At 36.0% G+C, this 23,965-nt stretch overlaps 1 protein-coding gene across 2 annotated transcripts in view; it reads left to right on the top strand.

Moving 5' to 3' along the window:
* INTU (inturned planar cell polarity protein) overlaps positions 1-23,965 on the top strand; it is a 73,498-nt gene that overhangs the window by 3,351 nt on the left and 46,182 nt on the right. For both annotated transcript variants that reach the window (XM_073237059.1, XM_073237058.1), the window contains exons 2-3: positions 7,927-8,465; positions 19,036-19,121. In XM_073237059.1, the coding sequence (XP_073093160.1) occupies positions 7,927-8,465; positions 19,036-19,121 (625 nt within the window). The remainder of the gene's footprint in view (positions 1-7,926; positions 8,466-19,035; positions 19,122-23,965) is intronic.

Genomic DNA, 23,965 nt, shown 5'->3' with positions numbered 1-23,965 from the left:
CAGATCTAGTAAGTCTCCAGTCCTGTTGACTTCCTTTTCTAATATCCAACCATCCTTCTTCTCCTCTCCCTTCTCACAGGTAGTGCTGTACTTAAAGGGCTTGCTTCCTCCATATACCAGGGGAGTGGCCTTCTAACTAATCTGAGTACCTCTGATTTCTGCTATTTCCAGTCTTTTGTTCATGCAGCAGCCAGAGTTTGCTTTCCTAAACACAGTTCTTAGTCATTTTCTGTTAGAGAACCTGATATAAAAAGATACCATGTGGCAGTTTGGATCAAAAATAGAATTAAACAGCAGGCATATTACCAGTGAAGCTAACTAAAATCAAGCAAATATCTACTTGCTTCACTGGGTCATCCCCGTGATCAGGAAGATAAGGCTGAGATTAAGAAACAACTAATATGTCAGACTTGATCACTGATGATTGTTCAAAGAATTCAACCACCTCAATTAGAATGGAATTTCTTTATAAGGTTGCCTGATGTAACTAAGAATTTTGAAAATGAGACTAATTCTAATAGTATCAATAGCACATTTGCAATGTCAAAAGAATTTTTTCAATAGATTATGAGAGGCATGCTGGTGCAGTATAACAAGTACTAGATTAAGAGTAGGGGTCAAGCAACCTTGTTCTGTGCATCCCTGCCACTAACCATGTCACCTTAGATGTGTCACATACTTCTTTGATCATCAGTTTTCACATGTTAAAATGGGAATAAGAATTCTCACTCAGCTCTGAATTTTGTTGACTGAGAGGTTTGCTTAAATACTAGGAACAGGAAAATTGTGAACAGTTGATAAGGGATTGATTGATAAGAAGACCAAGGGGGGATTGATGTTGGAGGTGACATGTATTTGAATTGGAGGAGAATTAGCTAAAGCTGAGTTTCCTCATCCCCCCCACCCAGCTTTATTACAGAATAATTGACAAAAATTGTATATGTTTAAGGTGTACAATGTGGTGATTCAATAGTAGGTATACAGTAATAGATTCTCTAAGAGGAATTCAAAAGCCTTTTTACAAGTTTATTTTGCTTGCCTGAAAGTTAACATTTTAATTTCATCACGTTTTCATGGGCTTTAGGGATTCACAATTAGAGGAATTCTTGTTATAACTTACTCTTTTAAAAGATGTCTCTTATAACAGGTTTCCTCAATTTCACAGCTTTCTTCATCCTTCAGGGTGGAGGGTACTATGTATTCTAAGGGGCACTGTGGTTAAAGAGAAGACTAAAGTCTGAATATGCAAGCATTTCTACCTCTGGTATCTAACTTAGAGCTTCCACTTCCTCTTTAGAAATGAAATCTTTGTGTAGATGACATAGGAAAGACACCCTTTTGTTTAACATAAAAACTATCTTTCTGGTATTGAGAAACTTTTATGGGACCCCATCTATTCTGACTTGTATCTTAAAATCTAGACTATTTGGATAATTGTGTTAGGGTGGTGAGAATACTTTGTCTGATGCCACAATGATGAATATATGTCATTATACATTTATCTGAACCCATGGGATATACACTAAAAATGAACTGTAATGTAAACTGTGGGTTTTTGGTGATTGTGATGTGTGAATATAGGTTCATCAGTTGTAACAAATGTGTCACTCTGCTGGGAGATGTTGACAGTGGAGGCAGCTTGCATGTGAGGTGGGTCAGGGTGTATATGGAAAATTTTTTATACCTTCTGCTCAATTTTGCTTTGAACCTAAACTGCTCTAAGAAAATTAAGTCTACTAAATCATTTTTCTGATGTTCAAAAGCTTAGTGACCTCCCAAATAGATTCCAGATTCCTTAGGGTAATTTTTAAAGCTCTTTTAGATCTGTCCCTAGCCACTCTGATCTCATCTTTGATGATCTCCCTCTTCTAAACACCTATATTCCTACTTGTATTAGCTCTGGCTGCTGTTTTAAAAATAGCATAGACTGAGTGGCTTATAAACAACACAAATTTATTTCTCACAGTTCTGGAAGCTGGAAGTCCAAGGTCAGGGTACCAGCATGGTGAGTTCTGGGGAGGACCCACATCTAGCTTGCAGACTGTTGACCTTTCACTGTATCCTCACATGGCAGAGAACAGAAATAAGAGGCAACTTTCTTGTGATTCTTATGAGGTCAGTCATCCCATCTGTGAGGGCTCTACTGCCATGACCTCATCTAGTCCTAATTACTTCCCAAAGGCCCCATCTTAATGTCATCACATTGGGTGGTAGGGTTTCAACATACAAATTTTGTAGGCACACAAAACATTCAGGCATAACGTTAGTATACAGAAACATGCACCCATTCTCATACCTACCATGTCCTTTCACACCTATAGTTTTATTTTACTTTGTTCTGTTTGAAACAACCTTTCTTCCTGTCTCTAATTGTCAGGATTTTTTAATGTCCCACCTAAGTGCCACCTCTCGTAGAACCTTTTTTGATGCCTCTTAGAATTAATTTCTCCAAACTCTACCCTCCATAGCAATTTTTATTCCTTACTTTTGGTATTTGCATTTCAGCTAGGTCATGAGCTCTCTGTGCATCTGACATCTTTAAAAGTACAGTAAAGTCCAATCTCAAAGTTTTGTTGGTCTGTGATTTCTAATCTGCCAGAGTTAGATCATATCTGTGACCTAGTGATATGTGGACATAACCCATTTAGCTGAAGGAGTTGAAGACAGGAAATGGGGTCCTGGGAATGAGGTCTATATTAGCACAGTTCCAATGGGGATGGGTTCCTGATGCAGAAATTTATTTTATGCAGTGAGTATATGCTTAGTAATTCACCAGCCATCCCTTCCTTGTCTCTGATGTGCTTTACATTTGTCCCAGTGGTAACTGACTAGCCTAAAAAGAACATCACCCCACCCAGGTTCCCTGCCCCTCAAGCTGCTGTAATATCTAGCATAGATTTTAACCATAAAAATCATAGTTTTATTTTAGAAAACAATCAAAAGACTTTGGGAATGAAAATTAGATATTGCTGGTAGACAGAACACAGAAAAGCATTGTGCAGGCCAGTACTGAGCAAGCGTAAATAGAATCCATGTTAATTTGTTATGGTGTCATGGTGTTTTTATTGTGGGTGATTTTTTTTTTTCTGTCCCTAGAATTGTCCTTCTGTACCTATTAGCAACATGTAACTGTGTGTTAGCCACTTTGGTAAAGCACATTCTGCTTTGCCTCTAAAAAGGAAAAGATAATGTAATATAATGGGTTTGGAGTAGTAGCAAAAGTCTGTTGTCTTTAAGGAAATGAACCAGTAAGGCTGCTTCTTTTTCTTGTGGTAGTCAAGGAAATTGCAATACTGATGGAAACTGCTAACATTAATGCAAATAAAGATGTGACAGATCTGATAATATAGGAGAAAACAAGTGTAGTATCAACATAGAATTCTTAAATACATCAGGAATTGAGAAACTTACAGGCTTTATCTGAAGTTAATTTTCTTTAATTATGTTACAGTTATGTAAGGGAACTTGCTTATTTGCAAATTAGCAAGTCTTTCCTTGGGGAGAACTCTGCTCATATTTACCACACCAGTGAGGGCCTTGAACATCTGTTGAAGTGTCCTCAAACTTTGCAAGCAGACTATTAATATTATTTTTACTATATAATAATACTATTTTTTACTATATTAATAATACTATTATAATTATTTCTGTTTAAGGCAAAGTAGAGTAAAGAAAATAAGAACCTTATTGAAAGACATTTATACAATGACAGCTGTGCAGGTTGTACCACAGGATCTCAGAAAAAAATTATAAAATATGTACATTAATACTGACTAGTGTGACCTACTGTATTTAAAAAATCTGAATGAAAACTGCTAGATTTAATTATTTAAAAATAAATCTTTTCTTTTGGAATAAATTTAGATGTACAGAAAAGTTGCAAAGATAGTACAGAGTTCCTGTATATCCTTCACCCAGTTTCACTGATGTTAATATCTTACACAACTGTGGTACATTTGCCAAAACTAAAAAAATTAACACTGTTATAGTACTACTCACTGAACTCCAGACTTTATTCAGATTTTACCATTCCTCTATTTTTGTCCTTTTTCTTCCAGGATCCAGTTCAGGATATCATATTGCATCTAGTTATCAAGTCTCATTAGTCTCCTCTGGTCTGTGACAATTTTCATAACCTAGATCACTTGGTTAAGGAATGTCTGACAGGTTTCTTCCCTGTGAAGTTACTGTTTTTCACTTTCCATACTGTTTTTTGGAAGCATGTCACTAAGTCCAGTCCACATTCAAACAGGAGGAAAGATTAAGCTCTATTTCCTGGAGTGGGGAATATTTACATATTATGTTGATCTCTCTAATTTTTGTTATTAATGAATAGTTGCAATGAAAGTTTGGGCTTTCTGTTTTGTTACTAATTTTAATTCACCCTTTCCAATAGAATTAGTTTGAGAGTACAGTCTTTACGACTCTGTTAAACTTTCTAACACATCAGTTACGTTCTTGATGCTTATCTAAATAGGAATTAATCATCTGGAGTAGGAGTAAGGGATCTTCTGGGAATACTGAACTGTGGGGGACTTAAGGGCAGCAACTAGTTTTGCTTCTTATGTCACCAGCACTTAGTCTAGAACCTAGCAAATAGAGGTCAGGGAGACATCTTCATTTATTTCCAGTGGTTAGAAAAGTGCAGTACAAGTGCTTTATCTGGTAAAGGTGTAAGTTCCCCAACAATTTTGACTTCACTGGGCAAGAAAAGAGAACTGACATTTATTTGGCACTTAACCATGCTACACACTTTGTTATTTGCTGTTGATAACAGTCCTAAGAGGGAGCTATAATCTGTTTTCTACAATAAGAGAAACTAAAGCTTAAAAAGCTAAAAATCTCAATAGAATAGAATTTGAACCCAGATCTTTGTGACTTCTTGCTCAATTTTCTTTTCACTATACATGGTGGCTTCTTTCACAGTCTCACCTCTTTATTCCTGTTTCTTTTATCACCTTTTAATTTCTTCCTCTTTTTTTAAAAATTTCTTCTTCCTAAAATGAATCAATTTTTAAATCTAGAGGTTAAGAAAATGGATCTCATTCACTGCTGATAGAACTGTGAACTGGTATATCTTTGGGTAAAGACCTATGTATACCCATACTTGTAAGGGTGGTTACTGTGTCATTGTGCATAGTAGAGGCCAAACAAAAACTTAAACACAAAGCTTATCAGTAGGTGAATGATTAAATGTGCTACATCTCTGGTACGGACTATTAATGCAACCGTTAGCTTCTAAACTGTATTGTTAATTGAAAAGTGATAAAGGTATATATACACACACACACACACACACATACACACATACACTTTTGAAAAATGATTTCACATTATATTTGCATAATATATAATAATTCCATTTTTTCAAAACAGACAATGATAGAATAACCCTATATATGTTTCTATATGATTTTAAGAACATGGATTTTTAACATCGTTTCTGCCAGTGAAAAGTAGGAGGGAAAGTTGACATACATCATTGTGTTCTCATTTATATAAAATGAGACTGTGCATATGTATGTATAAAAGAATGCATGAAAGTATAGGTACCAATTAGAAATCTAGTCAACATTAATTCCTCCCCACTCTCTCATCATCTCATCTAGTTAGTCTCAAAGTCCTGTTGATCTTCAAGCATTTCTCAAATGTTTTGCCTACTTTCCATCTCCTCTGCCATTGTTTTAGTTATCATCTTGCCTGGACTATTGAAACAGACCCCTAACTGATCTCTTGCTTTGAGTATTGTCCACTTCAAATCCTTCTTGCATTTTTGTGTCAAAGAAGACTTATCCAGGGATATCTGACATGTAAACCCTCTGCCTAAAACTCTTCATCAAGGCCCTCTTGCCTACACTATAAAATCCAAATCCCTCATCATGGTCCAACAGGCTTGAAAAGTTAGGGCTTGCCTCCTCATTCCTCACCTCATGAGTTACACTCTGGCAGCTGCAGACTAGTTTTACTTGTCCATGTAGGAAAGGGGACTGTCCCTCAAGGCCTTTGCTTATGCTGTTACTTCTTTTCAGAACCCCTTCAGCTCCCCAGGTCCTTCTCCCCAGCCACTTATTCTGCAATTCACTTCTGGGTCTTATCTACCAGAGAATTTCCCCTGATCTCACCATTTACCCCAAGCTAAATGAGATGACCTCTCATATTTACCATGTGTATTGTTTGGAATTCTTTCTCAGTTTCTCTTCCCCACTAGACAAGGGAAAGAACTAATGTTTTAATCCTTGTAATTCTAGAACCTACCACAGTGCCTGGCACTGTTTATTGCTCCACAACTGAATGTCATCCCCTTTGCTTCCTCCTACCTACATGGACCTTTAAGCCATAACCAAAAAGTGGTTTCACATTCAAATCTTAGAGATTAAGATGAACCATCTTCATCTTTAGCAGAGGGGGAGAAATATTTCTTTGGAATCACATATCTCTAATAGAAATAACATAACCAGATTTAAAGGGTGAGGTTATAAAGCATATACATTTTCATTCATTGTTTAAACTGATATATATATGTCTTTGTAAGTAATTTTGTATAATAATGATATTTAATTGTGCAGTTTAAAATTATGATACATAGTTATCTAACCTTTTTATGGTGGTAACACAGTTATTTAGACTCTTCAGAATAGAACTGTACATTATTAAGTACTGATTTCTGTGCGTGCCAACCAGATAGGAGGTTGAAACAACTGGTACATGATTAGTAACCTGAGGTAAGTGGTGCTTAGTGCCTTAGATGATGCCACACATTGGGAACCAACAAATGCCAAATTCATTTTGATATTTACTGCCTCTTTTTTTTTCTGACTGTGAATCACAGATGAGGTCAGTGATTAGTTTCAAAGCTGAGTACTAGAATTCTGCATTTTTTGGATTAATTTTCACAGTATTTAGAAAAAGACTTTTGACTTTTTAGTTAAAAGAACCAGAGTTGCTAATAAATACTGCAGAAAACAGAAATGTCTTCTATCTGATTGAATGATTAGAACACAAATTATATCCTTTTATGCCAGGATATAGCTCATGTTTCTGAAAAGACTGTCTTCATATGTTTTTCCACTGTAACCAGTTTGCTTTAAAGAACAGCAATTTGAAAGATAAACTGTCTGTAACATTAAACAGGGTATTTGTGGTTAGGTTATCTTAAGATGAGTATTTTATTTTTAACACTGTTTCAATCATTTTAATAGCAATACTTTTGTTTTCTTCAGTGCTCTACGTCTCAGTTAAAAGGTTTCTTTTTACAGCCACATGATGAATTATATAATATGTGGTTTACTTTTCCTACTACAATTATTCATAAAAAGGAGTCTTACAGAAATTAAAAGCTATCGAAGTGATCATTATTAGCTGTGATTATACTTGTTTTCAGCAAAGATTTAGTTTCTGGCAAAGGAATGTTTCTTTTTTGAAAAGCCTATTAATGCTGATATAGCCTTATCTTTCATTTAACATGACAGCTATGATGAATAATTTCTATGCAAGTAGAATATTTTCGTGTACAATTTCCAAATGTGGATGTATTTGCACAACCAACTACTAAGGTAAATTAATGTCCAGTGAAATGTCTCAGGTGAACAACAACTACTCAGGAGCTAAATGTTAAAAAAAAAATCACCATAGATTCTAGAAGGAGGCCATCTCCTTTTTTATTTGTTTTCTTTTCTATCACTATACCTTTTCAGTTCCCTCTCCTCCAACCCCAATTCTTGAAGGCTCTACAGAAAGCATCTCAGGAAATAATATTGATGCTCACAATAAATTAGAAATAGTAAGGAGACCGTGAAAAAATCAAGTAACTTCTATACCCCCCAACCTCCCTGCAGTCCAGCCCCTTCCCTCACCCCATGACAGAAAGACATAACTGTTTTTCTTATGTTTGGCTGCTATTCAGATTATCTTTTCTTGTTTTCATAGTGACCTTGAGCCTGAATGGCTGGACAATGTGCAGAAAAATGGAGAATTATTTTATTTGGAGTTGAGTGAGGCTGAAGAAGAAAGCCTCCTTCCTGAGACACCTACTGTGAATCATGTCAGGTTCAGTGAAAATGAGATTATTATTGAAGAGGATGATTACAAAGAAGGAAAAAAGTATGAACCCAAACTCAAACGGTTTACCAAAATTTTAAGAAGTAAAAGACTTTTACCCAAGCACTATAATAAAAAAAATAGCAATGACAATGGACCAGTGTCCATTCTAAAGCATCAGTCCAATCAGAAAACAGGAGTCATTGTCCAGCAGAGGTACAAAGACGTAAATGTTTATGTAAACCCCAAAAAGCTAACTGTCACCAAAGCCAAAGAGCAGCTCAAGCTTCTAGAAGTACTGGTTGGGATTATTCATCAGAGCAAGTGGAGCTGGAGAAGAACTGGAAAACAGGGCAGTGGAGAGAGGCTTGTAGTCCATGGCCTGCTGCCAGGAGGATCTGCTATGAAGAGTGGTCAGATATTAATTGGTAAGTGTTGCTGGTGGAAATCAATCTGTGCAGAGATGTGATGAATGATGCTTTGTGAGAGATGTGATCAAAACAGAATTATATGCAGAGTCTCAGCAGATTAAGGACTGATGATATTTAGAACTATAAAATTGTTAAAAATGGTGTACTACCAGATGTGTTCTTACAGTAAGTACTTGAGTACATTGAATATGTGTGTGCCTTATTTAAGCCAGGGAATAGCTTAAATAATTTTTGAGTTTTGAGTTTTATTTCATCTTGGTTATATTTGCTGACAAGGAAAAGAAAATAAGCTGTACAGTGATAATTTAGGTTTGAATGACCTATATCCACAAACAAGATACAAAAATATATAATTTATGAATAAAAATACTTTTAAATTGCATGCTTGCAGTTGAGTGCATTAAGTTCTTGGAGTGGGTTTAAACTTTCATTTGGCATATTTAGCAGTAGTGGTGTTAGACATAAATTTCCTTTTAAGGTTACTTGTCAAAATAGCCCTTCAATTTTGAGAGGGAAAAAAATAAACCCAAAAGCTACTCGGAATATATATTAAAATAAGCATTTTGGGGTGCTAACACATTTTAAGCTTTTGGATATAATACTTTAGTTACTAGCAACTTTATTACTTAAAGATAAATTAGTCAAATGTGAGAATACATTATTAATGAAACCTAAAAGTTGTTAACAATTCCTAAAGTTGACAGTTTTTTAAGTTGACTCAGCCTGAGAAATTTAGATAAAGGAACTTTTATAGATACTATATAAACATTTAAAAATATTTCTTACTTTAAATCTAAATTTCATTTGTTCATTGATTCAACAAAAAATTTTGAGCGTCTATTAAGTGAAGGAATGCAAAGAGTACTCTAATGATCCAATTTTCTTTAAGGAGCTCATACTGTAGTGGAAGAGATGGGTCAGAAATAGGCAGGCAGTGTCACAGTGTGGTAAGTACTCTAATAGGGGTTTACAGGGAGGAATCAATCATACAGGAAGAGCATCTGTGCAGTGTGTTCCAAATGGTTGGAACAAGATATCCACATTCTCGTCTTACAATGTAATGTTGATACTCTTCCCCTGGAGAGTTGTAGTCTTTGTGTCCTTCCTCGCTGCCAACCCACCACCCTCCCTGCTGCCCAGTCTGGGTGGGTCTGTGACTACAGCTTAAGTAGCACTGTGTGACTTCAGAGGTGGGATCATAAATGGTAATGCAGTTTCTGCTTTGTGCTGTAGAACCCAGTCGCCGTTCTGTGAGGAAGGCGAGGCCACATGAGGAGGCCGTAGTGTTCTGGCTGTTAGCCCCAGCTGTCCTGCCGCATCAGGCCTGAGTGAAGAATCCTGCCAGATAACTCTAGCCCTGAACACCATCAGGCTGCAACCACATGAGGAACCCTTAGTGAGAACATCAGCTAAGCCCTGTCAACCCCAGAACCAAGAGAAATAATGAATGGGCATTTTAGCTCCTAAGTTTACCAGGTGATTCGCTATACTGAAATAGGTAGCTGGAACAGAAGCTAATGTATACTTACATTCGCTCAGGTCCTCGACTTTGTTTTTTGTAAAAGACGGAATTGGACTAAAATACCTCTAAGGTTTATTTTTTCAGTTCTGACAAAAGAGACCAGAATTCCTGCTTAGGAAATCCTGCCTGGTTGTTGCTAACTTCCATCGTTTTAGGATCCCACATGATGGGAAACTCCAGCCAAAGCACTCTCTTTATGCTTGCCTGGGGCCTCTGCTCGGAATGCCTAATTAGAGTGCCTTATAGACAAATCTCTGAAGTTCTTTTTACCCCCTTCTCTCGAAACCTAGTGGAGAGGTGGTTATGGCCAGCGTGCCTCCTATTCCATGTTTTCCCCCTCCTGATCCTCACTCCAGTCTGCCGAACCTTCTAGGAATGCCACTCAACCTTTGGCCCTTTTTTTTTTGGCACCATTTATGTGGGAAGAAAAAGAATGAATATAGAGAGGAAGAGACTTCTGAGTATTCCTACTATTTATCTTTAAAATAATTTAAAATACATGACATGCAGGTAGTCTACTTTTTTTCCTCGGCGTGGTTACATGTATATGTTCACTTTTTGATTACTCATTGTATTGTACTTCTACAATTTTTGCATTTTTCTACATGTGTATTAAATAGAAATAGAAAGTTAGAAAAGTGAGGCTCATGATTTCAATTTTATAATGGAAAGATTATTTACTAATAAGTAAAAATGTTTTGAAAGAATTGTTAGAATATAATGGTTATTTCATCCTTGGTGCATAGAAAAATGCTTGGTTCATAATTAAACCATAATTAAACCTCAAAAAAAACCATATTATATATATTGAATACATAAATGATGCAAAAAGAACATGTGCAAGAAAAACAATTAGAAGTAAATATAAATACAGCCAAATGCTAATGTTGGGTTAGTGTGAGGACATTATGGGTGATTATTTTCTCTCCTTTTCAAGATTTTTTATTGAATGATTATGTTCTATTTTTTAAAAACCTGTACCTTGGGAATAAAGAATAGACCATCATAATATGGTGAGTTTGCTAATCCTTCAAGGATTAAGTTCCTTACTTGTTTCTTTCCCAGTTACATTTCACACTTAAGTCTGTGGCTAACCTGTGAGGTAAGTGCATGGGCAGGAGGATCATGAAAACTTTGTCCTGGTAGTATGCTTTGCTAGGGTTATTTTTGCCACTGTCTAGTTGGAGAACAACCCTCCTTTGACTCAAGTGCCTTGGCCAGCACAAAGAGTCGACATTCCTTTCAAAACAGCAGAACTCCATTCTGTTCTGACTTTTCTTTGCTGGGATTGTGGAGGTTTTGCTGCCTTTTTGGGTACCATTTTTGCTGTTACTGCTCCAACAGCTCGCATCGTTATTTTTTATATTTCTGTTTCTGAGTTTTTCTTAAAGTTTAACAGTTGGCTACTTGCTCACTGACTACCCGTACCCAGCCCCCAGCCCCAGACCAGAGCAAATTTTCATTTTACTTACATCCCAGAAACTCTGTCACCTCGGTAGGTTTTTTTTTCTTCTGGATTACCCACTTTTTGTCATTTTTAACAAGGTGTTTTTTTAAGGATTGGAAAGGATAAGGTTAGAGAAATCACATATTAATAATGTTCTAGGCACACATACCCATGTGGACTGTTTCTGCTGAAGTATACAGCAACGTTTTTATTTCAAGCTCTTTTTGTGTAACTTCACATATTCTCACTTATGATCACTAAATAGATTTGTATGACACACTTGTGCTAAGTTTCTCTTAAATTTCTTCAAGTTTTTTTTATTTAAAAAAAAGCTTAACTGAGGCATAACATTCATAACATGCACAAATCTGAAGTGCATATTCAATGAATTGGGACATATGTGTATACCTAGGTAACTACCACCTAGGTCAATATAGAACATGTCCAGTACCCAGAAAACTCTGTGGTGCCTCCTCCCAGTCCACACCCCCTACCAAAGGTAATCTAAAAATCAGAATTTCTGTCAACAGTTGATTTTGCCTCTTCTCTCTTTTTTTTAAATTGCCTTGTCTTGAACTTCATATAAATGGAAGTATATGGTATGTATTCTCTTGTGTCTATTTTCTTTAGCTTACAGTCTTTGAGAAGTATCCATGTTGTCACTATGTAGTATTTCATTTATGAATATATACTATTTATTTTCCCACTGTACTGTTAATAGACATTTGGTTATTTCCAGTTAAAGTATTTGCAATGCTTTTTTAAAAAGATAGATTTGGGTTTTTTTTGAATACCTAGTGTATGGTTTTACTCTCTAATATTTGCAGGTTTTTATTTGGTATACCTTTTTTTTTCAACCTCTGTGGCACTTGTAGCATTTCCATATTCTTAATGAAAATAATTCTGCTGTGTTTGTCCTCTCCCAGATCACTTCTTTCCCACATTTTTACCTGTGGTACTTGACCTAGCAGTAAAGAAAAGAAATTGAAGAAGTGAGTTTTGTTGGAAAGATAGAATTTAAAAATTTTTAGGCCTTTCTAGAAAGCATCTGGTACAGGTACTTCCATCTAGAGATGAGTAGCAGAAGGATTATGGGCATACCTCAGATACATTGCAGGTTCAGTTCCAGACCACCACAATGAAGTGATTATCACAATTCAGTGAGTCAAATGAATTTTTTGGTTTTACAGTGCATAGAAAATATATTTATACTATACTGTAGTCTGTTAAGTGTGCAAGAGCATTATGTCTAATAAACCAGTGTAAATAACATTAATTAAAAAATAGTCTTCTGCTAAAAATGCTATCTATAATCTCAGTGTTCAGCCAGTTGTGGTCCTTTTTCTGGTGGAGGGTCTTGCCTTAATGTTGATGGCTGCTGACTGATCAGGGTGCTGTTTGCTGAAGGTTGGGGTAGTGGTGGCAATTTCTTGAAATAAGACAACAATGAAGTTTGCTACATCGACTGACTCCTCCTCTCATGAACAATTTCTCTGTAGTATGTGATGCTGTTTGATAGCATTATACCCACAGTTGAACTTCCAAAATTGTAGTTAGTCCTCTTGAAACCCTGCTACTGCTTTGCCAACTAAGTTTATATAATAGTCTAAGTCTTTTGTTGTCATTTCAACAATCTTCACAGCTTCACCAGATGAACATTCCATGTTAAGAAACTACTTCCTTTTTTCATCCATAAATAAGCAGCTCCTCATCCATTCAAGTTTTTTCATGAGATTGTAGCAATTCAGTCACATCTTCAGGCTCCACTTCTAATTCTAGTTCTCTTGCTACTTCTACCTCATCTGCAGTGACTTCCACACTTTGAATGCCTCAAAGTTATCCATGAGGATTGGACTTAAACCTCTAGACTCAAACTTCTCCCAACTCCTGTTAATGTTAATATTTTGAACTCTTCTCATGAATCACAAATGTCTTAATGGCATTTAGAATGGTGAATCCTTTCCAGAAAGTTTTAGATTTACTTTGCCCAGATCAAACAGAGGAATCCTAATATATGGCAGCTATAACCTTATGAAATTTATTTCTTAAATAATAAGACTTGAAAATCAAAAATACTCCTTGGTCCATGGGCTACATAACAGAAGTTGTGTTAGCAGGCATGAAAACAATATTCATGTCATGTCCATCTTCATCAGTGCTCTTGGGTGACCAGGTGTATTGTCAGTGAACAGTCATACTTTGGTGTATTGTCAGTGAACAGTCAACTCTTTTTCTGAGCAGTAGGTCTCAATAGTGGGCCTAAAATATTCGGTAACCCATACTGTAAACAGATGTGCTATCATCCAGGCTTTGCTATTCCATTGATAAAGCACAGGCAGAGTAAATTTAGCATAATTCATAAGGGCCTTAGGATTTTCAGAATGGTAAGTGTACAGTGGCTTCAACTTAGTCACCAGCTACCTCAGCCCCTAACAAGAGAGTCAGCCTATTGTTTGAAGCTTTGAAACCAGCCATTGATGACATCTTCTCCCAATAGAAGGGTGTTTCATGTACCTTGAAAGTCTGTTGTTCAATGAAGTATATCACCTTCATTAGTTACCTTAGCTAGATCTTCTGGATAACTTGCTAGAGCAACTTGCTGCTTCACCTTGCACTTCTTATATTAAGGAGATGGCTTCTTTCCTTAAGCCTCATGAACCCTGCTAGCTTTAAACTTTTCCCTGTAGCTTCCTCACCTCTCTCAGCCTTCATAGAATTGAAGAGCGTTAGGGCCTTGCTCTGGATTAGATTTTGGCTTAACAAAATGTTGTGGCTGGTTTGATCATCTCCTCACTAAAACTTCATATCAGCAATAAGGCTGTTTGGTTTTCTTATCATTTGTATGTTTACTAGAGTATAGAGTAGCACTTTTAATTTCCTTCAAGAAAGTTTCCTTTGCAGTCACAACTTGGCTGTTTAATTCAAGAGGCCTAGAGTTCAGCCTATCTTGGCTTTTGACATGCCTTCCTCACTAAGCTTAATCATTTGTAACTTTTGATTGAAAGTGAGAGATGTGCAACTCTTTCTTAAACTTGAACATTTAGAAGCCTGTATAGAATTATTTATTGGCCTAATTTGTATATTTTATGTTATAGGAAATAAGGCCAAGGAGAGGGAGAAAGATGGGGGAATGGCCTGTCAGTGGAATGATCAGAATGCATATAACATTTATTAAGTTAGCTGTCTTACCTGGGTGTAGTTTATAGCACCCCAAAACAATTATAATAATATCAACACATCACCATATTAAATATGATAATAATAAAAAAGTTTGAAATATCTAAAGTGACAATACCAAAATGTGACACACAGACACAGAGGTGAGCAAATGGTATTGGGAAAATGGTATTGGGAAAATAACAGTAGAGTTATTCAACACAGGGTTCCCATGTACCTTCAATTTGTAAAAAACACAGTATCTGTGAAGCACAATAAAGCAAACTGAAATAATACCAAGTATGCCTGTGCATGATTGACTCCAAAACAGAGGGCCAGTCAGTGATAAAACTGGGACCCACGAGTTCTGATTTCCATTCATAGAGCTCTTTCACCTGCCAAGTTGCTCACATGAATGGGTGGGGGAAAGTGCCAAAAGATTTCTCTTTGAAGCAAAAAAAAGAAAAAATATTTAATCTTTTCATAGTGTAATTTGAAAAAAAATATTCAGCTACAACAATGCACCATTGAACCCCTTTAATCCATTTTGAGACACTTATCCTTAGAATCTAAAATATATCTGCAAACCATAGCCAACACGCCAACTCAAGCATACCACCCATTTTGTACAGCCTGCAAATACAAACTGAGAATAGTTTTTTCCTTTTTTCAATCATTAAAAAGAATCAAAGACTAATACTTTAGTCCATATGAAATTCAAATTCAGTATCCATAAACAAACTTTTACTGGAACACGGCCACATTCATTTTTTTCTTGTCTCTTGATGTTTTCAAGCTGCATTTGCAGAGCTGAGTAGTTGCTGCAGCAAAGACCATATGGCCCGCAGAGCCTAAAATATTTAGTTATCTGTCCCTTTACAGAAAAGTTTGTTGACCCAGATGTAAATGAAGGAAAAACTATGTACATGGAAATGTTTATTCATGCATTTTTTAGTAATAATAAAAAATAAAAAGCATGAAAATGTCAATCATGAGTATGGTCATTTGAATTTTAATTTAATAAATTTATGTGTTATTTGACTATTAAAATTATAATCTAAAAGCTACTGATATAAAAAGTTTATATTATTTGAGAGGTTTAAGGGATAAAAAATCCTTTTTGTGTCATTTGTGTGAACATAGGTAAGATTAAAAATAATTTGCAGAAGTAAACATGGCTATAGTACTGAGATCAATAATTTTTCTAACATTTTTGTAGTATTGTTTTCTATTTTAGAAAGAAATAAAAACCTTTCACTAGTTTCTTACCCAGCATCATCAGGGAATGTCTTAGGTTATGTAATCAAATGTTTCATATGATAATTACAGTATATGAGCTACCTTTATCAAAGACTTCTGGAATGATGGGTTAGAATGGACCTTAATTTTCTCTAATGCCTGCATATTATAGGTGAGGGATTGATACTGAAGCTCAGAAATGTCCAATAGAGTTTATTCTCTCAAAACTTAAGAATTGTCAGTAAATGCATCGACAATAAATACATTAACTTGAATGTATAAAATGGCAGGATGATAACTATGTTTTAAATCCTCCCTGAAGTCCAATTAGCTTAATTTAAATGATCAATTTAAGTTCACCACCTGTTCCCACCCAGTTGTCCCATACATATTTCCTGGTCTCTCTATGCATAAATCCCTCCTTCTAACTAGGCTGCTTTTTTTCCCAGTGACCTTCAACTGTACCTTGTATACCCAGCTCTGGTCTTTGGCATTCATAGTCCCTGGCTTTCATTTGGTGGTTAGCCAAGAATGTATTGTTAGGTAGGTGTGTTTATTTTCTATTACTGCTGTGACAAATTACTACAAACTTAGTGGTTTATAGCAACACAAATTTATCATCTTGTACTTTGGAAGTCAGAAATCTAAATGTGACTTCCTACACTAAAATCAAAGTGTCTACAAGGCTGTGTTCCTTCTGGAGGCTCTGGGATAGGATCCCTTTCCTTTTGCCAGCTTCTAGAGGCCACTTGCATTCCTGTCTTACTGTCTCCTCCTCCATCTTCAAAGCCAGCATCATAGCTTCCTCAGGTATTTCTCTCTGAGTTTGACCCCTCTGCCTCCTTCCCATAAAGACCCTTGTGATTGCAAGGACCTGCTTGGATCCCAGTCTCAAGATCTTTAACTTAATTACATTTGCAAAGTCTCTTTGCCATGTAAGCTAATATTCACATATTTCAGAGTTTTGGTTGTGGACATCTTTGGAGGACCATCATTCTGCCTACCACAGTGAGTTTTGCTTGGTAAAATGAAGAGTTTTATTTTTTTCTCTTTGCAATAATAATAATATATATTTAGTGTTAGTTTAAAAAGTACAATTAAGCACACACAAAAAAAGAAAAACCTCATGTACCTAAAGGCACCCTTTTGATATGTATCCATCTTGTCCTTTATATTTATGTGTAATGATTTTGTTTCAAAAATAATTTTTTAAACTGTTGATGGAGAACATTCCTAAACTGCAGGCTGCCCACCTCAGTGATGTCTCCAGCAAGCCTGCCATTTCTGAGTCACTTCATGGAAGTGCTCAGAAAAACATGAGAAAAACAAATATCTGGGAGAATGAGAAGTGGATACGACATTCCTTTTATAGAAAGAGAAAATTTCCTACCAAACATTTAGAAATAGGTATGTTGCACGTGATTTCACTATTTAGGTGTCCTGAGGATCATTTAAACTACTGACAGCAAAACTCATAGTTAAAATGGTCCAGAAGTGTTTTATGTTACACTGATACTCCTACATTGGGTCTATGGTTCCTTTTATTTATTCGTTTATTTAAAAAGCACTACAGCTATAAATAATTTGGTACATTATACTGGTCTGAGCTCTTATTTAAAAGGAATGGGGGAAAGCATGTTACTTTTTTTTTTTCATGTTGAACTGAAATTGGAAGTTTGTTTTAGTCTGCAAATTCTTACTACCAAGAAAAATGACCTGGTTGCTCAAAGTGCTGAAATAGTTGACCATCATAATGACTCGGTGGCCACACCTGCAGAATTCTCAACTGACTAGCATCTTTGAGCATCTAAATCTTGTGCAACCTGTTGTAAGTCTCCGTGGGGATGACCTAAGAAACTCCTCCTGTTCAGTCTGCACTGAACGCCTTCCCCATAAGATAGAGTATCAAGGAGAGCAAGAAAGGGAAGGAGGGAAACAGGAGGAAGAACACTAGGTAAAGTAATTGGATTTTCACCGGTTCCGTCACCCTAATTCTACAGGGCTATGTGAAGAGGGCCAGGTGACACCTACTATACAGTGGGTTGCATTAAAGGGGAGGAACTTTGAGCTTAGGGAACATGAGTCTTACATAGTGAACAATTATTAATAAGGTATTGGAGACACTATTCTTACACTGCACATTAAATGACCTTGACCTTTGTTCTGGAAAGAGACACTGCACTATCTCTGCCCTCCAAGGCTGTTTGCTAGACAAACACCCCTGAAAAGATAATCCAGAACAAAGATTTTGAGCCTTGGCTTACAAGATGTACAAAAAGATGAGAGGCTGATGGAGGACTGTCTACTAACACTGTTATCTATAGATACATGTTTATTTTCCGTCTTCACCAAAAAATATGAAACTCCATGAGGGTAGAGATTTTTGTCTGTTTTGTTCAATTTTCTATCTGCAGTATCTATAACAGTGCCTGGCACACAGTAGGTGTTCAGTAAATATTTGTTGGATTAATATGAATTATTTGTTCCACTTTCTAATGATATATTTAGGAATGATGAGAAAAAATTATCACAGTATATAAATAATATGTATTTCTACTAATATAGCTCATTTGTATTTTGATATTATGCTTTATTATGTTGTGAAAGTAAATTTCCATTTTGACACTGATCTTTATTTTATTAAAGCTACCAAATTTAAAAAGCATGGAAAAGGAGATTTTTACCAAAATATGTTGTGGATTTTAATATGGCTGAGGCCTTTGAAACGAGGTGTGTGTAAACACAGATCAATATAACAGTGAATGCCATGGCATATTCAGTTATGATGTACCACATGGATTTAATAAAAATTTCAGCTGAATTTTTTTTTTACTGTGGGTCTGAGTGGTTAGATCAATTTTGCTAAGTTCAGTACTTGGTTTATGCTACAAATTTTCCATTTGTCCTTTAGGTTTACGTAATTCCCTCAGTTGTATCCAAAATGGGACTATTCATCTCTTTAAGTAGTCATAATTGTATTAAGTTATGGGGCAATGTCGGGCTGTATTATAGTTCAGGAAAAGAGTGTGACTAGCTCTGCCACTAGTGAGCTCTTCAGCGCTGGACAAGTTCCTGAGTGTCTGTAGCACATTTCCATTGTACTTTGAAGAAATCAGAATAGATGCTTTTCTAATGTTCCAATTCTAGATCTTGTGGGTTTGAGGATATTCAGACACCTATTGCAATTGTTACTGTGTTTTCAGGTGATGTCCTAGTTGCTGTGAATGATGTTGACGTCACCTCTGAGAACATAGAGAGAGTTCTGTCTTGCATTCCTGGACCTATGCAGGTGTGTACATTCTTTCCTGTATTTTATGGTGAATAATATAAAGTAAGTACATCTTAGACTGTTTCCTTTTTTTAAGATTCTGAAATTATGTATTATGGATAAGTTGCACTTACATACGTGGCTATTTAAAAATTTTTAGTTCTTGCTAACATGTTTAGCTTTTGGACATTGTTCTAAAAAGACAGAAATACTACAAATAAAACTCATTGTACATAAAGCAAGAACAATAATAAAAAAAGATATCTAATGACCAACTTGCCATTATAACTACTGTATATAATGATGAAAATCAGTTCCTAGAAAAGTCATTTTAAGCAATCACGGAATTTTCTATTCTCTGACTTATTAAAATCACTGTTGCTATGAAGTTGGGGGGTTTTAATGTGATTTTGTTTGTTTTAAAAACTAATTACACATTGTTTTTTAATTTATCCATTATCTAGTTTAGCCTTACTCCTCAGCTTTTGTTTAGCTACTTAATGTATTTTTTATTACTTGTAGGTAAAAATAAATCTCTTTCAAAATAAGTTATTTTGACACTCTAAGAGTTGACATTTTGTATCACAGATGACATTTTTAGGTCATTACCTGTATTTTGAAACTGCTCTACACTCTGTTGACAAGTGCTGTGCTCCTGTTAGCATAGGAATTTGTTTTCTCTCTTTGAGAGATTGGAAAGATGACAAGGTTTGAGGAGACTCCATCAGGCAGCGACAGGATGAAGCAGTTTTTTTGATTGATCAGGATGAACAATAATGCCTGATAAATCAGAACCTTCCTGTACTTGATTTGAGACTGAAATAAAAGGACCCATGACAAAACTCCTTCTTCACTAATAAATAAGATTTCTCTTATGTTCACTTCCTTCTCTTAACACACACACACACACACACACACACACAACCCTGCAAATGCTATAAAGTAACTATCTTTGGAAATGTAAAATGAAAGCACTAGAATACCTATGGTAGCCAGTGATCAGCAATGCCTAGGATTAGACTGAAAGATGTAGTGAAATACTAAAAATCAAGCAGGAGCAGTCCTGTATGCTGGAGTCAGGCGTGCTGTTATTCCCTTTAGTTGCTAAGTGTCAGGAGGTCCTAGGGTAAGCAAGGTGCTAGGGCACCTCAGAGGGCTCAGACGGCAGCTACTTACCAATCCGTAATGAAGAATTCCAGTACTTTAACAACTGAAACAGCATCATCTAAGGAAACTGGCTGTGCATCAGCCCTGAGTGAGGGCTCCTCCTCCCTTGCCTGTGTCAGGTGTAGGTGTTCCACCAATATTGCCAGAGTTTAACCACATCTCTTCTGTCTTCAAAAGAAATTGTTTACAGTGGAGTCAAATTATACTTATGTTTAATTAACAGTTGCAGATTTGGCTATGTACACTCAACGGGAAAGAAGAGAAAGAAATAGTGATTTAAATATTTTGGACTACTTACACCTACCACTTACATGTCCTCATTAAGCATGAAGTAGGACTATAATATCTGCTGTTTGCCCACTTTGTCTTTTATAGCATGAGAATCTTTCTGCACTAAATGTGTTTCTGTGTTTAAACACACACACGTACGTATTTTATACAACATGACTTTTAAGTGCCAATATATACATCTCATCCAAAATGAAGAAACAGAAGTTTAGTTTAATGATGGAAGAAAAACTGACTGTTATGAGTTATATTTAGTAAATGAATAGAGTGTGTTGTACCCCAGCACATCTTTGTTTCCTTGGGGATTTTTTGTGCAATTTGAGAATATAATCCCTTCATAAGATGCATATTACTAAAATCTTTTTATTCTTTAAGAAAATAAACTTTTTTCTTGTTATAAGAGTAATACATGTTCATTGTAGAAATTTTGAAAAATATGAAAAGGACAAAAATATCTTAAAATCTCACCACCTGAGGATATCTACTATTAACATTTTGGAATATTTCATTCTAGTTAACCCTCACCCGCCAAGCATAAACATGTTTGCTTTTGTCTGTTTTACTAGCAGAATTGGTATTAATAGCCATTTTATTAATTTAGGGTAAGCACCAGCATTTAGGGTAAGGTATCTTTAATAATGATTTAGAAAAGTTAAAATTCTTTTAACTAGAAATCATGTTTAATTAGTAAACCACATTTTTCTTACATCATTAGTGTAGAAATTTGGAGTGAACTACAAGCTTTTCATTACCAGCCCTGTAAAGTAGGAAGTTCGGGGAGGGCAGGAATAGAAGCGGGAGGGGAATATGTGCAGTATATCGGTGTTTTACTAATACCATTTCCTTTATGCCTCATAACAATCTGTAAGATTCCAATAATTTGTTTTCCTATTTTATACATTAAGGAAAGGAATCTAAGAGAGATTTAACGATTTGTCCAAGGTTGCAGAATTAATAATTCAAACAACTGGAACTGGAACTGACGCCAGAGCATGACTCTTCTATTTCTCACATAAGCTACGCGGATTGCTTTTTTACTGGACTGCAACTAATTGAGGTGCACTTATCCCAGAAAAAGCTGTTTTACCTGGTTTGTGTTTGTGGCATCTGAAACAATTACTCAATCAATAAGAGAAGAAGAATGCTGATTTATAAAGAATACCATAAGAGATTTTTTAACATTTAAATTTGGAAATATCTAACAGAAACATTTTAAACTTATATTCTATGTATAAAATGGTTGAAAGTATCTCATCGTCCCACAGAAGATGGCCTGGGAGATAGTGTAATGTGATAGAAAGGTCACTCAGGAGAATGAGGTCAGATCTCCATGTTAACTTCACTTTGAGCAAGTTGCCAAACTCTTCGGGGTTTCAGTTTTCTCATCTATATCAGAGGGGTTTTGAGCGAATATATCTATGAGCCCATTTCTAACTCTACAGTTCTCTGTTTGATTTTTTAAACTAAGTTCTGTTATAAATAGAGTCAGAATGCCACAGTGAAACCCAGAGGTAAATCCTGTATGCTAGGTAAGGTACAGAAAGCCCAAATCATTTCTTTCAAAGCCAAGCAAAACAGTTGGCTTAGATTCTCTAAAAATGTTTATATTATGACATTAAAAAAAGGCTGGAGAACTGTCCCAAGGCCGACTGAAGTGACACACACTAAATGCAGCAGCTAATCCTTAACTAACCCTGAATTATAGTGCGGAGCAGCTGTATTGAGACAACTGAGGAAATGTGGATACAGACTTTGAAAATAGTATTTAGTATTAAAATTCCTAAGTCTGAGTAATTATACTTGGTTGTGTAGGAAAATTCCCTTATCCTTAAGAGATACATGCTAAAGTATTTAGTTGCAAATCACCAAAACGTCTGCAACTAATTCTCAAGTGCTTCAGCAAAAACTTTAAAAAAATATAGCGAAAGAGTTGGTAAGAATGGACAGAGAGGGGAGTAAGCATGGGAGAGAGGAAGCAAATGTGACAAAATGTAAGTAACTGATGAAACTGAGTGAGGAATACATAGGTAATCATTTAATTCTTTCTGCAACTTTTCTGTAGGTCTGAAATTTTTTAAATAAAAAGTTGTAGGTTCAAAAGGAAAGGCTTTAGAAGTTTAAAATGACAAGAATGAGGATGCAAGTAAGTACCCTTATAATTACAGACTTTTGTAACTTTGACTTGCTGCTGCAGCTCTGTGCACTCACTTGCCCAACAAGCACATGCTGTGCAAATGGTACACCCTCTCCTCCCCTGATTGAGCAGGGAGGCTGGGTCCAAACTTCACAACTGACAGGAGTTGACTGCAGTAAGCACTGGGCCGGGTTGGTTTCCTGGAGCTTTGGAGGAGGTCTGCCTGCATACATTAGTCTTGGGCTCTAACCTTCTCAAGTACTTCTTAGGCCTGAGAGACTGTAAAGGGGCTTGAGTAGAATGTTTTAACTTTTTTTTTTTTTTGAGAGGGCATCTCTCATATTTATTGATCAAATGGTTGTTAACAACAATAAAATTCTGTATAGGGGACTCAATGCTCAATGTACAATCATTAATCCACCCCAAGCCTAATTCTCATCAGTCTCCAATCTTCTGAAGCATAACGAACAAGTTCTTACATGGTGAACAAGTTCTTACATAGTGAATAAGTTCTTACATGGTGAACAGTACAAGGGCAGTCACCACAGAAACTTTCAGTTTTGATCACACACTATGAACTATAAACAATCAGGTCAAATATGAATATTCGTTTGATTTTTATACTTGATTTATATGTGAATCCCACATTTCTCCCTTATTATTATTATTATTTTTTTTAAATAAAATGCTGAAGTTGTAGGTAGATGCAAGATAAAGGTAGAAAACATAATTTACTGGTGTAAGAGGGCAAATGTAGATGATAAGGTCTGTTCCTATAGACTAAGTATTAATCCAAGCTAGACAAGGGCAACAAAACATCCACGGATGCAGAAGATTTCTCTCAAAACAGGGGGGGTGAGGTTCTAAGCCTCACCTCTGTTGATCCCCAATTTCTCACCTGAAGGCCCCCCGTGACTGTACCTGTCTTAGGTTGTTCCTCCCTTGAGGAATCTTACCTGTCTCTGGCTAACCAGTCATCTTCCGGGGCCATACAGGGAAATGTAAAGTTGGTAAGTGAGAGAGAGGCAATATTGTTTGAAAAGGTTAGCTTTTTACTTCTTTGCAGATTTATGCCCTGTGGCTTTTATGCCCAGTATTTGTCTTGAGGTATCTTTACCACTTGGAAGAATTATGATACTCGGTAATTTCGATATGAGGCACAAATTCTACTTAAGGGTTGTAATTAGGAAGGAAGAAGAAAAGCTATAGGAGTAGCAGACGGAAGATAACATGGGAAGATTGATTATTTCTTTGACATATCTTCTTGTAGAGTAAC

This window comes from Manis javanica, chromosome 5, assembly GCF_040802235.1.
Source record: "Manis javanica isolate MJ-LG chromosome 5, MJ_LKY, whole genome shotgun sequence".
Taxonomy (NCBI): domain Eukaryota; kingdom Metazoa; phylum Chordata; class Mammalia; order Pholidota; family Manidae; genus Manis; species Manis javanica.
The sequence above is the reverse complement of the archived record's forward strand: the minus strand, read 5'-3'. Positions and strand labels throughout refer to the sequence as shown.